This window comes from the organism of the source record quoted next, unplaced genomic scaffold, assembly GCF_019419815.1.
Source record: "Pyrus x bretschneideri cultivar Hongxiangsu unplaced genomic scaffold, Pyrus_bretschneideri_v1 Contig40, whole genome shotgun sequence".
Taxonomy (NCBI): Eukaryota; Viridiplantae; Streptophyta; class Magnoliopsida; order Rosales; family Rosaceae; genus Pyrus; species Pyrus x bretschneideri.
In genome coordinates this window covers 2856951-2880919 of record NW_025999724.1, presented here as the reverse complement: position 1 = coordinate 2880919, position 23969 = coordinate 2856951, and the positions used below count along the sequence as shown (strand labels likewise).

Genomic DNA, 23969 nt, shown 5'->3' with positions numbered 1-23969 from the left:
AAGAAAATAGGCTAAACCTCACAATGAGCTAGTAATAATATAATTCAAGTTCACTTTTGGCGAGAATCGAACCTAAAACCACTTACTTACAAATGATAAGTAATACCACCACACCGTAGTACTAAATGACTATTTTTAGGATTATTAGTTTAACAAAATTATCCAGTACACACAACACTGAGACATGCATATTAACATGCTAAAGTAAATAGAAATACCTTATCAACAATTTATAACAAAATTACCCAGTGCATACAAACCAAAATAAGAGCAGACAAAACTGCAAAAAGCTGTTGCAGTGAGAACTGAAAGTATGCCAAGCCACCCAACTGAGCAATCGCTGGGCCTCCATTGTGAAACTACAGGAAATGTGGCTAGAAATTGATACAACTTAGACCGTTGCATTATCAGGAAATATTCTCTTGCCAAACCGCATAACATGTTTTGCTGCTAAATCGTGAACCAGAACCATTGATTTGGTTACATACGCAAACGTGAATTGTTTACATTTCATAATGTTTCATACAACCTATTACCTATAGAATACACAATACAACATTCATATTCAAACTCAAACTTATCAGCTGGTGTTTATTGATCCTATACTGCTGTTCTATTTAACCGAAAGCTGGGTGTTTCCATGCTTGAGATTAACTTCTGAAACACTAGTGGGCAGTTTCGACCATCCCACAAATTCCTTCCCGCTCATCCTCCTACGCATGACCAATGAAATACTCAGCAGCAAACAGGCGGCAGCAACCAAAGGAACCGCCGCACCAACATTTCCTTTCGGCCAGTTCCTCAGAACCCACCCGGCACAGTGCTTGCCGTCAAGACTCCCCATGGAGTTATTCAACCTCATGATCTCAATCCCATTCAAAATCCCATCAATTGCATAAGGCATACTCATATTCGAAGGTCCTGCACTTACGGACAAAACACCCGATTCCTCTCCATCAACCACAAAATCCGCATAGAACGGAGAAGCCAACATATAATTCGTTGCCATAGACAAATCAAAATTCTCATATGCCAATTTCCCATTCACATAAACATTGAAATACAGCAATCCGATCGAAATGCTAGCAATGTCACAAAAATGCAACCGAACAAGATACTTATATCCTCCAACAGCAGGAAAAACCCATGTCATATTGACATTCGGAATCGAAGCATTCGAACTATGAATCAGCCGGGCAGTATTATACACATTATCAGGACCAACTTCCCTGCTAGCCCCTCCATCCTGATAATTAATCCGACCACCAAAATACACCCTTTCCGACCCGGAATCCGATTCCAAATACTCATCATCAGTAACCCAAGTCCTCCACAGAGAATCATTAAACGGCGTCACTTTCGAACCTCCCACATTAACCCTATACACAACCTGAAGCGCTTGCTTAATTAACCCGTTAAAATTCTCAGATTTGTCATCACTCACAAACTTTGCTGTATCAGCAACAAGATCCTTAGGCGCAGAAATCACCTCAATCGCATTCACAAACGCAAAGTTCGATTTTTTAGCAGGAACAAATTCAATTACAAGCTTTTTGGTATCGACCCAGATCAAAAACTCCATAACCATGGGGATTTTTGCAGCTCTAAAGTCGGTCAAAGCCACAAACCCATTGACCAAAACATGAAATTGAGCATCATTCCAATCCAATTTCAAAGAATTAAAGGTCCTGGAAATGGAGGCGTACCATGTGGGTCCCCGCGTCGCGGATCTGGAACTCGTACTTGGACGGCCGCCTGAAAGCCCTGGCGGTGCTGTAGATTTGGGGCGAATTGGGAACTGGGTTTTCATTTCTGAGCGAGATGGAGCGAGTTGAGGAGGACAGGGAGGAGTCGGGCTTGGACGAGTCGGGAACGAAGCGGCGGTTGTCGACGGTGGATTCCGCGGTGGAGCCGCAGTCGACGAGGTAGTTGTCTATGGGGGAGAAGGAGGAGCGAGAGAGGGCGGAAATGGTAGAGAGAGAAAATAGGGAGAGAGAGAAGAGGAGCTTTCTGTACGGAAACTCCATGAGAGGGGAAATCTGCAGAATTCACGAATGGTGGAAGAGGAAGAACGAGACCTGAGTTTCGGATGTGTGTTTTGAGGGGTGGGAAAGTCCGAGTCGTTGGCGGGACCCACGCGCTCGGGGCTGATTAGCTGGAGGTTTTGGGTGGACTTGTCCACGTCGGATTAATAAGTGGTGCGGCACAACTGTGTTATGCTTGTATGTGACCAATTTTGTCGACATCATTGATCAACCCTTCCTGGAATTTATAGGTTGTGAATTTAGATGGTCGACTAACCTTGTTTCTAATAGCCAAATTATATGTGCAACTTTCTCAAACAATAGAGAGAAAATATTTTAATTTCAAAATGGAATTCTACCATAAAACGATGTAGTCGTCAAAATACTCAAGAGTTTTTTGGACCATGCATATAACCAAAACAAAGATTTGGCTCGTGTTGTCACTTTAGATATCTATTTGGATTTGTAAGGCATGGAAGAAAGTTGAATTAATTGCGTCGTTTAGACAGTATGAAACCATGGCTTAACGCACACAACTAAAACAAAGAATTGGCTCATGTTGTCACTTTTGATATTGATTTGGAGTTGCAAGGGGTGAAAGAAAATTGAATTAATTCCGTCAAGTTTGGATTTAGACAGTACGAAAATATAGATAGCCGGTATGGTGCTATGACTCTCTTCGGAAATCGGGAGAATGGGACGGGGTCACTGTTTTGTCCATCTAGGTTGGTTAATTACTACAAACTGATTAGAAGTTTGCTAATTTTGGATTTTACTTCTTAGATAATGCGGTTAAACTCCATGAGTATCATACTCTATGGAATTTTAATTTGAGAGTTTTTGTGGCAATGAATTTGATTGTGGAAATGATTCTTTTGATCGTCAAGTAATCGCTCACTTTGCCATTCTTGTTTAGACTACAGCACAAACTTAGGTCAGCACCTTCTTTGTCTTCGAGTATGTAAGGATTTTAGATAACAAAATGGTTTTCCTCCTAGAACAAGAAAAATTATTTATCCGAATGGAACACAATTATAATTTCCAGCCCCATACATAACCACAACTTACAAATTTATAATTTACAACAACAAAAAAGGCCCAAAATTGACATTTTATCCATCTTGATAACTCACCTGCAACCCTCTTAGGGTTGGTTTGGTATTGCTGTGCTTTGAAAAAAAGCTGTTGTGAGAATAAGCAGCTGTGCTGTGAGAATAAGCGGCTGTGAAATAAAGCAGCAAAGTGTTTGGTAAACTTTTTTGTAAAAGTGCTTTTGGAAAAAAAAAAAGCAGTATCATAGTGTTTGGTAAACTTTTTTGTAAACCAGCTGTGACTGTGTGAAATGACCAAAAATGGTATATTACTAGATATGCTATTAATTTAACAAATAATAAATATAGTAATGAGATGTTAAATAGTTTATTTCCCTCAAAGACATAAGGAAAATTCAGAAAATCTGTTTTGAAAATAATAACGTTCGCGCCAACTCTCTCTCTCTCTCTCTCTCTTTCTCTCTCAATTTTAATTTTTTTTTTTCTTTTTGTCATAAGAACCCTCTTTTGACCATCCCCTCCTTCTCCTCCCTCTCTTTCTTCTCTTGTTCCTCCTATCTGCTCCAATGTTTCTCTGATCCTTTCCATAAATGATCCATTTCCTTCTCCGCCAGCAATGGTTTTCGATCAAAACCTCTGAAAAGTAAACCTCTCTTCCCTTCTCTGTTTTTTTATCTTCTGGGTCAACCATGGGAGGGTGCTTCTCCACCATCAAAGTCAGTGGCTCAAATAGTAATAACACCGCGCCCGCCACCCCTGGCTCCAATCACAACCGAAAACAGAGCACAACGGCCGGGAAGCAAGAACAGAGACCCTCCCACGGACCCAATGAACCGCCCAAGAAGCAGGTTGTTCATAAACCCAAAAACAAGCTCAACTCCAGGAGCCGGACGGGGGTCATTCCCTGCGGAACGCGGACCGATTTCGGGTACGATAAGAATTTCGATAAGCGGTACACGATCGGGAAGTTGTTGGGTCACGGGCAATTTGGGTACACGTACGTTGTCATTTTGACCAAATGCATATTAGTCATAAGATTATATTGTCAAATATTTTAAACCTTTAAATCTAAACTAATATAATTTTATAACTAATGTGCTTCTAGTCCTCACAGGTCCTCAAAATAAAAACCTTAAGAGAGCAAGTCTGTAGTTGCAACATGCATGAATGATAATTAATATGAAGGTATATTGAATGTAAATTCAACCTTTTCTATACTAAACTACATTTTTTAATCAGCATAAATATTCGAATACAAGGGCATGCATGGTAACTAAATTTTCTTTTTTTATCTTTTCTTCTTTTTTTTCTTTTTTTTTTATTATAGAAAAAATGAACAAAATTATGACTGGGGAAGGCTCTTAAAAATCATATAAACTTTACCTCAGTTCAACCACTTCATCTTCATTGCATGCTCCTACCTCAATGGCCATGGTACCTTTCTTCTTTTTACTTGGCAAGATTCTGCAACAGTTTCTCCTTGGAGACTGTTCAAATTACAAGAACATATATTCTTTAGTAATGGGTGCCAACTAACTGAATGAAATAAATTAGATGTGAGGAAAAAAATTAACCTCACATCAATCAACGCCTCACACGTTTTGTGCTGAAAAACTAACACTAATATTTTCTTTAGATTGATTACCTTGTCCCATATATGCGGATCATATGCTTTGTAGACTTGTACTCTGTCAATGCGAGAGGGATTTGCCATCTTCCAGTTGCATTGAGGATTTGGCGCTTGATCACGAACATATTCAGTTGCTGTATGATTTGTATTTTTGTTGTACACAGCATTCGTCAGGTAATACACAAATGGTTTTTGACAAGGGTGTCTACTGACGGGACGAGTGTTGAATTCGTAGCCAATGAAGTCAGCTTTCTTGTACCAATTGATGAACGTTCTGGCTGGCTGTTCTATTTCACGAGGAGAGAAAATGCCCCGAAATATTTGAACCGCATAGCCCCATGAAACAGATACAGTCCAGGATCGCATCTTGTCGTAGCAAATGGATTGTTGAACGAGTCCGGCCGGGTCGATCTTCATGGGAACGTTAAGCCTTTGTAGGGCTTGGACTCGTTCCATGTTGGGGAATATGGGATCAACGACATCTAGGTGGTGAAGTGACACAAGGGGCGCGACCGGATGAGCTGCAAGGAGTCCGAACACGCTTCCATATACATCAAACTAATACAATTCCACAAATGAAAACAAAAGTATAAATGATCAAGTAAAAGACTGGTCTAAAATTGTTCAAATGTACATACATATAATTTGAAACTTGAAATGATCAATAATTCACTATTTTATTAGGAATATCGAGTGTCACCCACCATTGACAATGACTTTGCACTATGGTCATGTGGCTCATGATAAACTTTATAAGCCCATGTAGGTTTACTACCAATTTCACTGATATTGTCTTAACTTAATCACTTATCACTAGGTGTTGGGTTTTATTATAAAAAATCTCGGTGCTATTAGGGATAGAAACTCTCATATATTAACTATAATTATTTGTCACGTGAAATTCTATTTTTCAACGGATCATGCAACTCACGTTGGAAATTTGTGTACACTTAATTGAAATAAGATTATGATTCAGAAGGATTTCCAAAGGATTAGGTAAAAGGAGTCCATGTTGTTTAGTGAATCATATAAAGACACCACAAAAGGCATATGCAACATAAGTCAACAGTCAATTATATATATTATTGGCCGGTGGTAGACGAAGTACTAGGTCACCCAACACCACCAACAAATTCCAATCATAGGCTATTCCGTTCCGTTAGAAAGGAAAAATAAACAATACGTAGTAAATTAACTAAAGTGAATGTCGAACTCTTGATCTAGCCTAATCCAACACTTTACATACTTCTTAGTTTTTTGACATAAATAAGTTGAAACAAACTCTTGGAGGAGTGGAAGTAACGTTAAGAATGTGTAATCCGAAAAGAAACTAACCATTAATTGATGATAAGCCTTATGAACTAACAAAAGGGTTTAAAACAGAAACGTTTTGATTCAACCATAAATTTGGTTTGTATTTTTTCACAAACAAAAAAGATTAGCAATTTCGACATTTGTAATTATTATACCAGTCCAAATCATCAAGAAAACATGCCATAGATTTTCCTTCACTATTCTCTATTTTCTCGGTAACCAAACAAAAAACAAGAAAAGAAAAGATAGTGACATTAGACTAACCTGGTGAAACCCTTGTTCTTTGGTGAGAGGAACACCAAGCTCAGCCATACAAGCCTGAAGCCTATCATCCGAGCCATACAATCCAGTATACCGAGCAATGCACTTGTCTTGCGTTTTCTCTAGGGCTCTGGCTAGAGGGTAACTTATAGCAATCCCACCTCCTCCATAAGCCATATTATGTGAAAAATAAATGTTCTGCAAGTGGCTCTCCGATGAGCTTCCGATGTAATAAAATTGGTTATGGTCATATTTCTGCAAAACCCTAACCAGATTTTCAGGAACAAAAACTGTGTCATCATCCCCCATCACAAACCACCTAGCATTCTCCATGCCTTGCCTGAAATTCTCCGTAACAATACGTGACAAGCGTATGGCTGACCGGTGGCCTTTCCGGTGAGTGTATGCAAACTTGGAAGTGTCACTAGATATCTTTATTGGCGGCAAAAGGTGTTCATCCTCCGGTTCAACTTTTACCGGCTGATCCATCCAAACATTGCCTCTCATTTGGTCCGGCCTCCACCATAGCTTCACGTATTTTTTTCTATTTCCCCACAGATTGGCTGAAGCTGCAATGCCAAAAACTATGTGGGATAAGTTAGTTTTGGGCTCTTGGGGTTCCAGGGGTGCCGGTACCGGTGGGGATATCGGCTGAGATGGGGTGGCGGGAGCCTCGGATTGGAGATGGGACGTGACAGAATATTGTTCCCTACAAAGATTAGAAGGTAAGACAGATTTTAGAGAGTAAGAGATATACGTAAAGGAGATCACAAGCAAGAAACATATTGTGATCTTGGTGGAGGTCCATGGGTACAGGCTTTCAGCTGGATCTTTCGGATTGATTCTCATGGCGGAGAGAGGCTCAAACGTTTGGGTTTTGGTTCACAATTTCTAAGAGAGGAAAGAAGAAAAGAGAAGAGAAGAAGTCACATATTTTGATCGATTTTTCTAACTTGGTAGAATTTTAAAGAGAAACAAAAAGCAAGAGTTGGACGGTCACAGTCAACTAGCTAGTAGATAATTGAGCCATGTGGTTGGTATATCTGGAAAAGAAATCTAAAGACTGCTAAAACACAACTGACTTTTGTTCATAATCACCGGCGGATTTCCATACATCTACACTTTTGGTTTACTTGAAAATGGTTTTTGACTTTATTATGCCATGGATTTTATTGGTCAAATAGGCCTCGCACTTTCACACTTTGTCTGTCTAAATATTTATTTTATATAGGGGTGGAATTGTTTGCCAAATTACCATACCAACTGAATTACCAACCGTATTATACCAAAGTTGTGCCAAAAAATTTGTACCATTGGTACTGGTACAATATTTGTACTGCACCATGCATTTTCGGTACGGTAATGGTATTCAAAATCATTACTAGTGGTATACCGTACCGTACCACTACTATTAATATTATATCATTTATTTGTTCATATATATATATATATATATATATATTATTATCATTATATATGCACTTTATATTTTATTCCTAGTCATTTATCCAATCATCTCACCTTCTAACCTCTACTTTCCCAATAAAAAAACTTAAGCATTCTTGTGTTGCGACTCTTCATCTTTTCACTTATGTAGCCATCGGCTTCAGACCATCTCCAACTGAGGGCTGGCTAGATGGCTCGTTTTAGCCCTTGGCCCTCCAAGATATTAATATTTTAATGAACAGTACATGGTCATATTTGCCTCCATCTCCAACCGAGGGCCATAGGGCTCGTTTTAGCCCTGTCACAAAAAAACCGTCTTCAATTGAGGGCCAAAGGGCCATAGGGCTTGTTTTTTAAATTCTATTATTTGTTATTTAAAAACTACAACATAATGTTGTATAATGACTTAGGAAGTTATAGGAAAAAAATAGAATTTAAAAAAATATATGAAACAAATTTTGTAAAGTAGAAGTTATAGGAAAAAAATAGAATTAAAAAAATATGTGAAACAAATTTTGTAAAATAGAAGTTACAGAAAAAAAAATAGAATTAAAAAAATATATGAAACAAATTTTGTGATATAGAAGTTATAGGAAAAAATGGAATTTAAAAAAATATATGAAACAAATTTTGTAAAATAGAAGTTATAGGAAAAAATAAAATTAAAAAAAAAATATGAAACAAATTTTGTGAAATAGAAGTTATAGGATAAAATAGAATTAAAAAAAAAAAAGGAAACAAATTGGCTATTTATATTAACACCCCACAAATTGTTGAATAAACCCCACATACTTAATATACCACACATTTGCTTTTTCACTTAAAAATTATCTTACTACACCCCACTTATTTTCCATAATACCCCCACACCCCACATTCTCAATATACATATTATATTCTATGCATACACCCCACATTTTCAAATCTTATAACACTCATTTTTAATTTTCAGGGATTGAATCGAACAATTGAACGTTTAGTTTGCCAAAAGATTTCAAACCGAATGATTTCAAAGTGATGATTTGAAATCATCTTAGTATAGTTTGAAATCATCGTATTCTAAAAAGCCTGAAAAAAAAAAAAGAAAGACTCTCATTAGTGCTAACAAATAATGCTTATATATATATCACAAGTCTTTAGACTTAGTCTTGAACAAAACAAATAAAGAGCCTCTCTCTGCTAATGATCCAGGAGCAGAAGTTAATTCATAAATCAAAACTGAATCGGTCTCAGATTTCTTTATATACAGGCCGTGTCTCTCCTCATTTTCCACTGATCATCTCCCAGTGACAAGAAAAGAAGAAGAAAAAAGAAAGAAAAACTCCTTAGAGACGGGCACCTATTATGCTGTAAACCATCAATCATGTAAGGTTGAAATGACCTAAGTTCATCATACAAGTGTCAGCCCGGGAATGGTTTAACATTAAGAGCAATTCTATTCCTAAAGATATTGCGTCAGCACCTAACTCATTTATCTACTCAAATGAACAGTAATAGACTCCAATGTACAGTAATAGGCTAAAACATTTCCATCCCTAAAAATCTGCTAGCACCCAGCCCATCTAATATTATATTATTTTATTCATATCAATTAATATTTTACCATTTAATTTATTTGTTCTTTTTTCTTCCTTTCTCTCAAAAGGTCTACCATTTTTGTTTCCTTCCCACTGCTTCCATTCCTTCTTCAGTCCTTTCTCCCCTTATTTCTCCAACCAACCGTCTCTCTCTCCACTCTTTTATTTCTCCCCTTTTTCTCCATGTTTTCTTCTTCAAATGAGGAAGCGGATTATGCACCTGATTTCATTTGGATCAAAAGACCAACAGGTCTTTCTTCTTGTTCCTCGAATCAGAGAGAGCTATCTCTGCGCAGTCCCTGATCGGAGCAACCAGAGCCCCAGGATTGGAGGAGTGGAAATCGGGAAGAGGAAGGAGGGATTTGAGATGGGGTGTAGATGAAGAAGGCGTACAGGTGTATCAGATAGGGGTTCCAAGGATCGGGAGGCATCAGAGGCGCGATGGAGAGTGATGGAGGTGGAGATTGCGGTGAGGGTGCAGGTGGAGATTGTAGAAATAAAAAAAATAAAAAAAGGCCCACGACGTCACGCTAGCGTCAGCATAGCGTCATACAGGCTGGCTCACGCCTCTGTCGATTTTGGGTTGGCATGGAGACCAGCTTGGACTAGGTGCCAGTCAAAATGCTGGGCTAGAGTGGTTTCACTGGGTGCTGGGCTGGTTTTTTGATTAGGTGCTGGCCTTTCCCACCCCCGATGGATCTGCTCTAAGATAGCGGCTTGATCTATCTAGTTAGACTTTTTACTTTCTACAATATCTCAGAGAGTTTCATGTAAACTTGGTAGGTAATTGTACACACGTCACGTGCGCAATGGCATGCCATCATCACCAAAATTCCCCTGCAAATTAACAATTTGGATAAGATTCCTCAGATATCAACTGACATAAAGAGCATTCTAAGGTCACACTCGAAGGTGTTCTTGGGAAATGAGGCCTCTTACTGTTTCCTGCCTCGATTAGAAAGTTCATTTGCAGAATTAACTCTTGGATGTAACCTCAAATATATGGTATAAGCCCTGTTCCTCCAATATTCTTATTACTCTGATTGCTTCAGCATTTGCTTCAATGTTTGTTTTGCGATTATAGAGCAAAGGAGAGCTACACTCTACCGAAGAAGAAATTATTGCGATCGACTCAGATAATTAAGGAGCACGATGCTAAGCTGGGCGGCACGTACCAAGATATGACCACTCAATTATCTCAAAAATTATATTTTGGAACTTTGCATTTCGATACATTTCTTTCTAGATATATTTGTCTGCCACCATATAGAGAAGAGTTTTTCCTGAAAATATGTCCGTTAAATCTCACACCTTACACTAGTTTCTCGTAGTTTTTGTTGAGTTGAGAAGAGAGCTGAAACTGGGATCCATTGTCAAGTTTCCCCTAAATGGTCGTAAAATTCATACTTCCTTTGAAGATGTCCTTCGAATTCTCTTTAGGATTCTAGAAACTTTCGTATTATATCCGTTTATTGAATATTGTACGGTTATATTTTATTAGGTACTATGTTTAATATTAAATAAAAAATTTAAAATAATTTCTGATCGCACAATATACGATAAATAAATAAAATGTGAGGATCACGGATCCAAATCCCTTTTTCTGTACACTCTTGTGTTCCTAATATTTAGATCATTTAATAAGGATCTTTTGCATAAGATATCAGCAAAAATCCGCTGAAAGTTAATGATTAAACGTGCATAGAAAGGAGAGAAAGTGTGAGAATCATTTCCTAAAAGAAAAGAAAGGGGGAATAAAAAGTGCGTATAGAGGGGAAATTAACCCCATTTGAATTAGAATAATACCATAAGAACACGGGGAAATAAAAAGTGGGTATAGAGGAGCAATTAACCCCATTTGAATTAGAATATACCATAAGAACACGATTTTGTATGAAAAGAAACACATGTCATAAAAAAAAATAAAAAAAAAAGGTTCTAGCCACTTAATAATAAGGTCTAGTAGTATTTTTTTTTATTTTGTATGTAAAAGATCTTATGTTTGATTCTCACCAAAGATGAATTTGAACCATATCACTTCCCTACGTCTTTAATGTAAATAGTATCACTTGTAAAAAAACAAGAGGTTCTTTTGAGAGTAGGATTTTCTTCCATTCTATTCTTATTCTCTTCCCTCTCCTCTTCTCATACTTTACTTTTTGTCTTATTGTCTTTATAAAAAAATTAATATAAAATGTTAACATGACTTAACTGTTCGTTTAAATAAGAAGAAATGAAATGAAATAGAGGTTAGAAGGGGAGATAATTCTTCTATGTTGTTTTGCATCCAACTTCTAGCAAGTCCAGGAGACAGTCAACTTCACCTCTCAATCTGTGCACGCACATGCTAAAGATTTTGTGGTCTTTATACCAGATCACAAAGAGTTTATATGATTTATATTATTCTTGAATAATAATAAGTAGTGTTTGATAATTATTTTGTTTTTAGTTTTATTTTTTTGAAATCTTATTTGGTAATTATTTTCAAATTTTCAATTTATAAATAAGTGAATAGTGAAAACTACTTTATTGTGTTTCCAAATTTTGACCTTGAGTTTTTAATTTTTTTTTTCTTTTCAATTTTCATTGTTTTTGAAAATTAAAATTAAAAGTAGTTTGTCACGAGCTCCACCACATCCCGGACTCGACTCTACCATAGCACGATATTGTCCGCTTTGGGTCCCGACCACGCCCTCACGGTTTTGTTTCTGGGAACTCATATGAGAACTTCTTAGTGGGTCACTCATCCTTGGATTGCTCTCGTCCGAACTCGCTTAACTTCAGAGTTCCGATGAACTCTGAAGTCAGTGAGCTCACAAAATGTCTCGTGTTATAGAAGGTGGGCATGTACATATAAAGCACAGAGGATCAACTTCCCTAGGCGATGTGGGATCTAATATAGTTACCATACAAGTTTTCAATTTAAAAAAAAATATATTCAAAACCAAAATGAAAAATTAAAGATGAAATGGTTATCAAACAGCCCATAAGAAAATCACATTTTTATTACATTGATGTACCATTTAATATGATAATTAATGTGTACATTCCACATTAATAATAAATATATTTATTCATCACTTGACACATTATATAGTCCACCAATATGCTTCAAATATGTGGCCTCTCTACCATTATGTTTTATTGTCTAACTAATTTTGGATAGAGCGTTTTATAAATTTCTAAAGAAAAAAAGAATTTTTTCACTACAACCAAACTAAGCAGCAAATAAAATGCGTTTTAGGTTTTTTTTTTTTTTTTTTTTGTCCGTGAGTTCTCTTAATGCAAAATGTTTACATTACATGGTGACTTGGCTTTACTAGTTTACATATAACATGAGAGTAACAGAGGGGGATAAAACTCAAGGAAGTAGTTGCTCTTCTTTTAAAGTAATAACTAAACAAGACTGCGATTTTTAATTTTAAAACATTCATAACAAAAATTGAAAACTAAAAACGAAAGAATTAACAAAACTGACACGAAATAGCTACCAAACAATTTAACACGCGTTGTGGCGAGGACACCATGCGTGATCACGTGGCCAACAGTACAGAATCTCATCTAATCCAATATACGGTATATTAGATAATGATAACCTGGGACAAAACTACATATTAGTTCCCTGATTACAAATTCCATCCCACAGAAAGAATACAATTATGGAAAAAGATGATAGAAGTGTTGTGATTCTGTTCCAACTTTCAATAGCTTATTAGCTTTAGCAAAAGCAAAAGTTCATGTTTCCTTCATATCCACACCAAAAAACATCCAAAGACTCCCCAAAATCTTACAAGATTTACAATCCTGTGCAATTATTCCCCATTCCATTTCCACCGTTGGATCCCGGCTTATTGCTGGAAGGAGCTGAGGCCACGGTGAACTTCCCCTTTGAAAAAACTGACAACTTGAAGATTGCATACGACCTCCTGCAAAAACCCATCAACCAGTTCATTGCGGATCGATTGCCTGATTGGATCATAACCGACTTAGCTGCTCATTGCGTCGTAGAGACTGGCAAAGAGTATGATGTTCCACTTGTCTATTTTTCTGTTTTCTCTGCTGCTACAAGGGCCTTTGTTAGTTCAGCTCAAAACCTCTCGAGTGGTCATACAAATGATGTTCTGCCGTCGCCGAAAACCCTTACTTTGCCGCCGGATTTGGTTATTTTAAGTCAACGGTCGCGTTCCGAGGGCAGGAGGCTGGCTTTTATGGAGTGAATGATTCCGGGATAAGTGATGCCGAAAGGAGGGCCACGATTCTATCTTCTTGTCCAGTTCACGCCATTCGGAGTTGCGAGGAGTTTGAAGGAGAGTACTTGGAGGCATACAAGAACAACTCCGGGAAACTTGTGATTCCCACTGGTTTGCTTCCTCCTGAGATACCTGCAAAAGGGGTAAAAAGGGAAGTTTACACTGATGATGGGATCTTTGAATGGCTCGATAAGCAAAAAAACCAGGTCAGTTGTGTTTGTAGGGATTGGGAGTGAATGTAAGTTGAGTAAAGAGCAAAACTCAAAAGGGCTTAGATAATTAAGGAGCACGGTGCTAAGATATGACCCACTCAATAGTCTCGAAAATTATATTTTGGAACACTACACTTCGGTACAGAGACGAGTTTTTCATGAAAATATGAGTCACACTAGTTTGTCAAAGGTTTTGTTGAGTTGAGAAGAGAGCTGAAACTAGGATCCATTGTGAGGTATCCATTGCTATGTGGTACATGTAGAAACGTTGACGCTCACTTTTTCGTTAACACAAGTCTCAACGTAAAACCTTTCGTTTTTACTCTTTGATCCAAGGTTAAACCTCTTATGTGTTGTAAAAAATTATTTAGCGATAATCATTCATTGTATGGGGGTGAGATTGGAATGTTGTGTAAATCGGGTTTCACAAGTCTAACCACACATTGTCATGCAATTATGATTGGTTAAGTCTTTTTATACAAAAGAGAATCAAAACAACTGCGTACTTTTCATGTAAGATAACCGCAGATTCTGCTGAAGAGTAATAATCAAACATGTCTATAGAAAGGAGAGAAGAAGTGCAGCAATCATTTCTTAAAGGAGAATAAAGGAAAGAAGGAAAGAAAAAGTGGGTAAAGAGAGGTGGGGGGGGGGGGGGGTGGGGGGGCAATGGTGAAACCTAACCCCATTTGGATTAGAATAATACTATCAAGAACACGCTATTGTATGAAAAGAAGCACATCAACAATAGAGGTTCTTTTGCATTCAACTTCTAGCAAGTCCAACAGCCAGTCAATTATCGTGTTTCTTGATAATTATTTCGTTTTTAGTTTTACTTTTTTAAAAATTGAAAATTGAAATCTTGTTTGATAATTACTTTAATAGTTTTCAAAATTTGACCTTAAGTTTTCACTTTTTTGTTTTCAATTTTTATTTTTTTAACTAAAAACTTAAAACAATGACCAAATAAATTTTCATTTTTCAAAAAAATGAAAATTGAAAACCAAAATTTGAATTGAAAGGTTGAAAACTGAAAACTAAAGACGAAAAACCGCCCCCAGGGAATTCACATTTTTATTACATTGGTATACCATTTGATTGGGTAAGTAATGTGCACATGCCACGATAAATAATAAATTTATTTCATTGAGTGATAGATGTGTATGTAACACTTGGCACATTAGATGATACATTAATATGATTTAAATAAGTAGGCTTCCTACCATTACATATTTATTTCCTAACTAATTTTGGATAGAACTTTTATAAATTTACAAAGAAAAAAAAAAGATTTTTTTTTTACTAAAACCAAACTAAGCAGCAAATAAAACACGTTTTAGGGTTCTCTCTCTCTCTCTCTTAATGCAGAATGTTTATATTACATCCTCACTTGGTGCTAATTACATGTAATAATATGTCAGTATAGAGGCGGCACTTTTCCAACTTAAAGTATAACATCAATAATTAAATACATATATTATAACACAATGAAATTATTAAGAACCGGTTGATAAATATTTCGTTTTCACTTTTCACTGTTTTGAAAATTGAAAATTAAAATCTTATTTGATAATTACTTTTAATTTTTAGGTTTCAAAAAATACAAACTAAAAAACTAAAAAATGAAAACTAAAGGAAAATTTTTGAAAAATAAAGGAATGTTGTGACTTATTTTATTTGAGAGAAAGAGATGGTGCAGTGCGGCATAGATAGAAAATGAGAGACGAAGAACACACTTGAGAAATTATGTGTGTTATTCTGTAGCGATTTTTTACCTTCATTCTACAGATTTCAATTTTTGCATTTTTGAAAATTAAAAAAAAATTAAAATCTAAAAATGAAGAGATGATTAAAACCAACACGGGACGTTACTAAGCAATTCAACACGTGTTGTGGCAGGAACACCGTACGCGAACACGTGGCCAGCGGTACAGCATGTCATTTAGTCCAATAAACCGACAATCTGGTTCAAAACTACATGTTAATTCTCTCATTGCAAATTCGATCCGACAGAAAGAATACAATACAATTATGGAAAAAGATGATCATCTTAGCGTTGTGATGCTGCCATGGTCTGCCTTTGGCCACATGATGCCTTTTTTCCAACTTTCAATAGCTTTAGCAAAAGCGAAAGTTCATGTCTCCTTCATATCCACACCAAAAAACATCAAAAGACTCCCCAAAATCTTACCAGATTTACAACCCTTTGTGCAATTAGTCCCCATTCCATTTCCACCGTTGGATCCCGATTTATTGCCGGAAGGAGCTGAGGCCACCGTGGACCTCCGCTTTGAAAACACTGACAACTTGAAGATTGCATACGACCTCCTGCAAAAGCCCATCAAGCAGTTTATTGCGGATCGATTGCCTGATTGGATTATAACCGACTTTGCCGCTCATTGGGTCGTAGAGATTGGCAGAGAGTACGGCGTTCCACTTGTTTATTTTTCTGTATTCTCTGCTGCGACAAGGCTCGTTTTTAGGTTATCTGGAAATCTCTCCAGTGGTAATACAAATGATGTTCTGCCGTCGTTGGAAAGCCTTACTTTGCCGCCGGATTTGGTTACTTTTCAGTCAACGGTCGCATTCCGAGAGCACGAGGCGGTCCGTATGCATGCGGGCTTTTATGGAGGGAATGAGTCCGGGATAAGTGATGCAGAAAGGAACGCCAAGATTCTATCAGCTTGTCAAGTTCTCGCCGTTCGGAGTTGCGATGAGTTTGAAGGAGAGTACTTGGAGGCATACAAGAACAACTCTGGGAAGTTTGTGATTCCCACTGGTTTGCTTCCTCCTGAGATACCTGCAAAAGGGGTAAAAGGAGAAATTTCCACTGACGATGGGATATATGAATGGCTCGATAAGCAAAAAACCAGGTCAGTTGTGTTCGTAGGGTTTGGGAGTGAGTGCAAGTTGAGTAAAGAGCAAGTCTTTGGGATAGCTCATGGGCTGGAGCTATCAGAACTCCCTTTTATATGGGCACTCAGAAAACCCAACTGGGCAAATAGTGAAGCTGATGCTCTGCCTCTAGGGTTTGTTGACCGTACATCAGAGAAAGGGCTTGTTTGCTTCGGGTGGGTGCCCCAAATGGAAATCTTGGCACACCCATCAGTTGGCGGCTCTTTGTTGCACTCTGGATGGGGATCAATAATTGAGACTCTGCAATTTGGGCATGTTCTTGTTGTGCGACCATTCATTATTGATCAGCCTCTCAATGCAAGGCTTTTGGAGGAGAAGGGTATGGCTGTCGAAGTGAAACGACGCGGAGATGGATCGTTTAGTAGAGATGACATAGCCAAAAGACTCCGGCACGCGATGGTGGAAGAGGGAGGAGAGCAGTTAAGATCCAATGCGAGGAAAGCTGGAACAGTTTTTGGAAATCACAAGCTGCACCAAGACCACTACATTGGCCAGTTTGTCAACTTTCTCAAAAACAACACTACAGAAAGGTCATCCTGTTTTTAGATGTCCCAATTATATTAGCTAATAATTTAGAATGGCGCCAAAATTTTCACAGCATTGGAGATGCTGGATTACTTTTGGATGTGAATTACTTAATTAACCTGTGTGTTTCTGTAAGCTTTCAAGTCATTTTTGTGGTGGTCAATATAAGACAAGTTTTATGATGCTTGTCAGCCTTGTCTTGTAAGATATATTCTAAAGCAAGAACAACTAGATATTAGGATCATAGATTCAATAAACCAAATTACACTAAACCAATACATTTAACTTATTTTAGAAGAAAGAATTGGTGCATGCATAAGAATGTCTATTACTCTCTCCAAATTACATATTCTTGCTATGAATAAGCTTTAGAACATAATAGAACACATATTGTGAGAGCAGGGGCAATCTTATGTGTAGTGATTAGGATTCCTCTAAAAGCGCATAATATAGTTAATAGAGAGAGATATCAAATCTCTATTAAATCAAATTTTTGTCTTACCATAATACTTCTCACCAAATAGGATTCTGTAATTAGTTAATAAGAGTTAAGACTTTATTATTCTAGCCATATTGGAGTTTCATGATTACTTGAATATCAAGTCACTTAAATAATAAGTTACTCGAGAATCAAATGATTGATTAACAAGTTATTAATATTCTCAGTAATTCTTACATTCTCCCACTTGAGTATCAATAAATTTGTACACAAAAGCAACCAAAATAAAAAAATAAAAATCATCATCGAGTCTACAAATTCTGTAACAAAAATCCTTGTAACAACAGATAAAAGTAGTTTTAGGATTTCAAATATTCTTTTTCTATATTATTCTTCTCCTAGGTAATATATATAAAATACACACACACACACAACTTCACCTTGTTCACAAGGAATATTAAAGAGAATTATAACCAAACTAGGAAACATAAATACATTCATATTCCACCCAAACCTTTGACTCCGCCAACACTTCCCCTCAAGTTGGAGCATAGATATCTCCTAGGTCCAACTTGTCGAGTGAGTCTTGAAACCTATTAGTTGAGGCTGCATGTGTCAAAATATCTACCAACTGTTCATCTGTCTTTACAAACATAATGTCAACAACTTAATATCCAGTTTCTTTTTTATGAAGTGCCTATCCACCTCAATATGCTTGGTCTTATCTCATGCTACACAGGATTGTTTGTTATCTCTCGTGCTGCTTGATTATCACAGTACAACAACATAGGTTTTTTAGGCTTAAATCCTATCTTAGTAAGCAAAATCTAAAGCCACAAAAGCTCACAAATACCATGTGCCATTCCTATGTACTTAACTTCTGCCAAAGACCTCGCAACCACATTCTGCTTCTTACTTCTCCAGGTTACAAGATTACCAGTTACAAAAGTTAAGTAGCCTGAAGTGGATAGCCAATCAGTAATATTTCCAGCCCAGTCTGCATCCATGTATCATTTCACTTCCATATGTCTATGTTTTTTGTACATTAGTCATTTCCATGGAGTTCCCTTCAAGTAACTCAATATTCGCATTACTGCTGACATGTGATCCTTACTAGGTGCATGCGTAAACTGACTCACCATACTTACTGCGTAAGCAATATTTGACCTTGTGAGTGATAGATAAATCAACTGTCCCACTAACCTTTGGTATCTTTCCCTATTTGTCGGGACTTGATCTGGATAGATTGCAAGGTGATGATTCTGCACAATAGGTGTATCCACTAGTTTACACCCTAACATGCCAGTTTCAGACAGAAGATCCAATATATATTGCGTTGTGACAAGTATATTCCTTCCTAAGGCCTAGCAACTTCAATCCCTAGGAACTATTTAAGTCCCCCAAAGTCTTTCATCTCAGACTCAGAAGACAAGTATCCCTACAAACATTCAATTTCCATTGTATTATCACATATGACAATCATATCATCTATATATATATATATATATATATATAATGAGCAATGTTACTTTGCCATTTTTGCGTTTGATGATCAAAGTTACCCTGTCGATACTCGTACTTTTTCATTGCCTGAGTGAACTGCCTAAACCATGCTCTAGGTGATTGTTTAAGACCATACAGTGCCTTCCGAAGTCTACACACTTTCCAACTAGAGTTTGCAATGTTGTATCCTGGTGGTAAACCCATGTACACTTCTTCCTTTAAATCTCCATGCAGAAATACATTTTTTTACATCAAACTGTCGCAAAGGCCAGTTAAGATTAGTAGCAAGAGACAATAAAACTCTAATGGTATTCATTTTTGCCACAGTAGCAAATGTTTCCTGGTAGTCTACCTCAAAAGTCTGGGTAAACCCTTTGGCCACTTTATACTTTATAGTGAACATCCATTTGCACCCTTCTGATTTCTTCCCATGGAAGCATAACCACATTCCATGTATTATTTTTTTGTAATGCTTCCATCTCAACTTGCATTGCTTCTGTCCATTTTGGATCTTTCAAGTGGATAGTATTTCGGTGAGAGTCGATGAGTGGATACATAGTTTGTAATGGGGTAACACACCTTCTCTTCAGGAGAGTACCTGTCTAGTTGTTTTCCTCGATTTTGTCGAGGATCAACATATAAGATGTTTCACAATATTTGAGCGAGAACTTACCTTAAGGATACCCATTGGATCATGAACGTGTACTTGAGGAGTATGAGAAGAGTTGAGGTTGATGTGTTCTGCTTCAATAGAGCTACGCATCTATCCACTTAATTCTAGATACACATCACTTGGGCTTGCGGCTGGGAATATCAAGATTGGCCCATTTGGGCCCACATTAATTACCCAAGATGCCTAAGGATTTGGGATGGTTGTTGCTAACTGGTCACGCCCACTTGAGATGCCAATATTGGGACAATTACATAACCGACTTAGGCTATCATGGTTTGAGAAATCACATGGATTGCATGGCATACTTGGGCTGTCATGATCTGAGCCATTTGGGTTGTCAAGGATTGGGCAATCACATAGATTGCATGGACCAGTTAGGTTGTCACTCTTTGGGCCATTTAGGCCTCTGTCTCTTGATATTCCATCTTGGGTGTCCTTCGGTGCAACATAGTTATTGCTGCTATCACGGTCTTGATTAGGCAACCCATTTGGGCTAGCAGAAGAGCCTGCAGAGGAAATCTTCCCTATACCAAACTCGCCATAATCATCAATTAAGGTTGTTTCCCCTAAGGAGTATGGTTGGGAGGAAAACATAATTCATCTTAAGAGAATGTAACATCTATGGTGACGTACGTATGTCAAGTAGATGGATGATAACATCGATACCCATTTTGTTGAGGACCAAAGACAAGGAACACACACTGCTCCACACAGTAGATGAGCATATGTCACACAACCAAAAACCCAGTGTGGAGCCTACAATAATCCCAAAAATTCTAAAGGCGACACATGGACTTTTATTCAAGAAAGACAAGATTGCCCTCAATAAATGGGCAAGCATCTCAGATGCACCCACGCGTAGCTCATATCCCTAAAAGATTTAGCAGCTGAACACAACTGCCCATAACTTAGCTGCCTTGGCAAGGAATTAAAGATAAGGATTAATTATCCAAATCCTATCTTTAATACATTCCTAATTGAAGATTGACTTCAATCAAGTAAGTAATCCTAATTTAATTCAATTAAGGATTATTACCCTATTATCTTAAGATATTATCTCCTATTAAATATCTTGGAAATATTCAGAGAATATTTCTCCATTAAACCCTATATGGCTGGCCCTAGCTCAATAAATACCCTACATTCTATCAAATTAAAAGGGCTTTTGCAACCCTAAAAGCCTTAAACACTTTACTCTCTCAGATAAACTAACTTAGGCATTGAAGATCCGTTGACCCAACCCCCCCCCCCACCTTGTGGGCGCGTGAGGTTTAGGTCTTTGATCAAATGTGTTGATTGTTTTACAGGTGTATTTTCGTCAAGACTGAAGCCGACGAAATTTGCGTCCACAAATTGGTGCTTTCATTGAGAGTTGATTCAAAATACTCGAAGAAGCCTCTTGCATTAGTTTCTTGAATTTTCTATTACGTTGAATTTCTCACACGTTGTATCAATTAATTTTTCCTAGAAATTTTTCTTGATCAATCCTTAGAGAAAGGATAAATGGTAGGAAATTCAGAAACTACGACAAACGGAACCCCATACATGGAAGGATTTGGACCGAATAGTGGAGACGAGGACATAACCCCACGACGAAGATCTTCAAGGCTCAATGCGACGGTAGGAGGAGCCCTACCGCCACGGAGCACCACATTTGCCATGGAGACAACGAGTTTAGCCGCCGGCTCTATAAGTTGGAAATCCTGCATTTCTTCATTTTGCAGGTAAAGCTTTAAAAGCCCTAAAGCCAAAACTGAAGCCTAAAGTGACTGCACAAGTCAACTGCTCCATCGAAGTAGCCTGTTCGACTGCCCGTCCTACGACAAAGTTTTGCAAGACGCCTCAAGCAGGCAAGGCTCCCGAAGCCTTGAAGCCGAAACTAAAACCTAAGTGACGACGTGGGATGAATTGCTTCATTGAAGTATGTTCACCCAGCCGCTCGTCCTACAGTTACAGTTTTGCAAAAGACATGGTGAAATAGAGGATGAAGCAAAAACAAGGAAAATTGTTTATTAAATTTCTAACAAATTGATAAACTGGCTCGAAGGCCAACAAAGTCCAAGCAAAACAAAACAAAAAGGAAAATAAGAAAACTCATAAGTCTAAGCAAAAAGACTACTTCTTGGCAGCTTGTGCAACCACTAGCTTGTAGAAATCGGCCTGACATGAAGCAAGTGACATTTCGTGACCAACTTTCTCATTCTTTAGCTGCGCATTCTCCTCAACAAGCCCAGTATGAGCACCCTGCAACTCATCCAGCTTTTTTTTTTTCAGGTTGCACGCTAGTAGACATCGCACCTTGTCAATCAATTTCCTTGGACTCAAGCGTACTAGCACTCTCCTTAAGATGAGACACTTCAGCATACATGAAGATAAGCTCCTCGTCTTTAGAAAAACAAGCAGATCATAGCTCCAAATTGACATGCTCAAGGTTTTCGACCACTGGAGAAACATGACTGATTTCCTTCTCTGCAGCTGCCAACATCGCCTGAGTCGAACTAAGCCTAGCATTCAAATGGGCAACCTCCTCATGAGCGATCTCCAACTGCAAAGAAGTGGGGGCAAAGACATCAGACCCATTCAAAACGACGGGTTCAGATTCGAGCTTCTCAATCTTTTCAGCATCCAAGCGAAGCTGAGCCACCAACACCACTTCGACCTTCTTAGCACACTTGACAGCATCCTGATCAACACGCATAGACTTAACTGCCAGGATTAAAGTTTTATGCATTGTAGCAATTAGGGAGGACTTTATCGATTAGACAGAACGTTTCGCAAAAGAGTCTGAACAAATGACAACTTTCCGAACACTATCAACAAACTTGGCGCATGCATCAATGTCCTCAAGCAGGTCATCTTTCAACGGCACATAAACTTCGGGAAACTTTCCAACTTTAGACTCAGTGGATCTCTCACAACTGCCTATGTGAGTAGATTTCCCCATCTCAGTAGACGATTTAGTCACGCCAGAAGGAAGAGCAGGCCCATACGCCACCTTAGCAGTAGAATCTACTTTCCTGCTCTTCATAGCGGTGAGCCTCTTAGAAGCAGAGCCAGACTTAGCTCCCGACGAACGATTCGATACAAACCCGGACACCAGAGACATCACCGAACTCTTCCTACTTACACATACTACAATTATAGGGTTTAATTTATGTGTTAGTTTATATCACATCACCTTTTAGCCTTAGACTCCTCTTAAAAAGAGATCTTTTGTCTAGTGTAAAAGCTCTGCTACCTTTTCTAAATGATGTAGTATCGATTCTCTTATGTAAACTTGTTCACCAGTCATCCTGCTTTAAGTACTCAACCCTCTGTAACTACAAAGAGAAGAGATTGCAAGATGTTTAAACCTTGCCTGACTCTCTTTGTTTTGTCTTTAAGTTAATAGATCTAGTGTTATGATGTATTCCCCAGTATATATTCAAGTCATTTCCAGTCTTTTGATAAGCCAAAGTTCCTTCAGTTCTCATATCTGGTTCACTTAATGGTTTTGCCGTCATAAGAAGACTAAATGTGAATTGAACTGATAACTTCATCAAATCTGGACCTCCACCCTTTAATCATACAAGATAACCAACTAAAAGTCCTTGATCTCAAGGCATAGAAAAGAACTTAATGTAGACTTAACCTATCTACAACAATCATTTGATAACAAAATGTCATAATAACTTAGGGTGAAAGTAATCGGCTTAAACACACTTGTTCTACATATGCCATACTGAGATGATAGTGGCACGCCTAAGCACTTAGTTAGTTTTGATCGTGAGCCTTAAGGCCTCACAAAGGCACCTTTCATAATTAACTTTGTCCTCCTCTTGTAGCATCTCGGCAAGCTGGAGCCCAACAATTAACCAAAGTGCCAACTCCTCGGGGAGCTGTGTGCTTAAGCTAGGGACCCCTCCCGACGAGATTTCCTGCCCAAACATAGTTTTGGCACGCCCGGTGGGACACAAGTCTTGTATGTCAAGAAGACGAAGGAAAGAACAAACCTTCAGGAGGAAGACAAAGCAAAAAACACCCCAGTGTACATGAAGATCTAGCATGGCAAACCTCCGCAAAGACTTGCAAGGGCCTGTCTTAACGGAAAGCCCGACTCCTTCTGAAAAATCAAGAGGAAGGGTCACAAATGAAGACCTGCAGGCTA

The 23969-nt window shown here is 38.0% G+C and overlaps 2 protein-coding genes and 2 pseudogenes across 2 annotated transcripts; 2 read left to right on the top strand and 2 right to left on the bottom strand.

Annotated features, from left to right (window-relative positions):
• Positions 1–458: 458 nt before the first annotated feature.
• On the bottom strand, positions 459–2075 carry LOC108867953 (annotated as a pseudogene).
• A 2008-nt stretch (positions 2076–4083) lies between these two features.
• LOC103957435 lies at positions 4084–7338 on the bottom strand. The gene is made up of 3 exons (XM_018649880.2): positions 6285–7338; positions 4722–5264; positions 4084–4563 (listed from the first exon to the last, which is right to left on the bottom strand). The coding sequence occupies exons 1-3, from the start codon at positions 7128–7130 to the stop codon at positions 4456–4458; spliced, it is 1497 nt and encodes a 498-aa protein (XP_018505396.1). The 5' UTR covers positions 7131–7338; the 3' UTR covers positions 4084–4455.
• Positions 7339–12829: 5491 nt separating this feature from the next.
• Positions 12830–14088, top strand: LOC125469050 (annotated as a pseudogene).
• A 1618-nt stretch (positions 14089–15706) lies between these two features.
• Positions 15707–17389, top strand: LOC103957434 (soyasaponin III rhamnosyltransferase-like). The gene has a single exon (XM_048566209.1). It carries the CDS (start codon positions 15798–15800, stop codon positions 17226–17228), a length of 1431 nt encoding a protein of 476 aa, XP_048422166.1. The 5' UTR covers positions 15707–15797; the 3' UTR covers positions 17229–17389.
• Positions 17390–23969: the final 6580 nt, after the last annotated feature.

Excerpts from the sequence above, each read along its gene's own strand:
- LOC103957435 (XM_018649880.2), bottom strand. The coding sequence starts at position 7,130 with ATGAGAATCAATCCGAAAGATCCAGCTGAAAGCCTGTACCCATGGACC. Across the intron at positions 5,265-6,284 it reads AAGAACAAGGGTTTCACCAG|TTTGATGTATATGGAAGCGT; the intron begins GTTAGTCTAATG and ends GAATTGTATTAG. Across the intron at positions 4,564-4,721 it reads ATCCGCATATATGGGACAAG|TCTCCAAGGAGAAACTGTTG; the intron begins GTAATCAATCTA and ends TAATTTGAACAG.
- LOC103957434 (XM_048566209.1), top strand. The coding sequence starts at position 15,798 with ATGGAAAAAGATGATCATCTTAGCGTTGTGATGCTGCCATGGTCTGCC.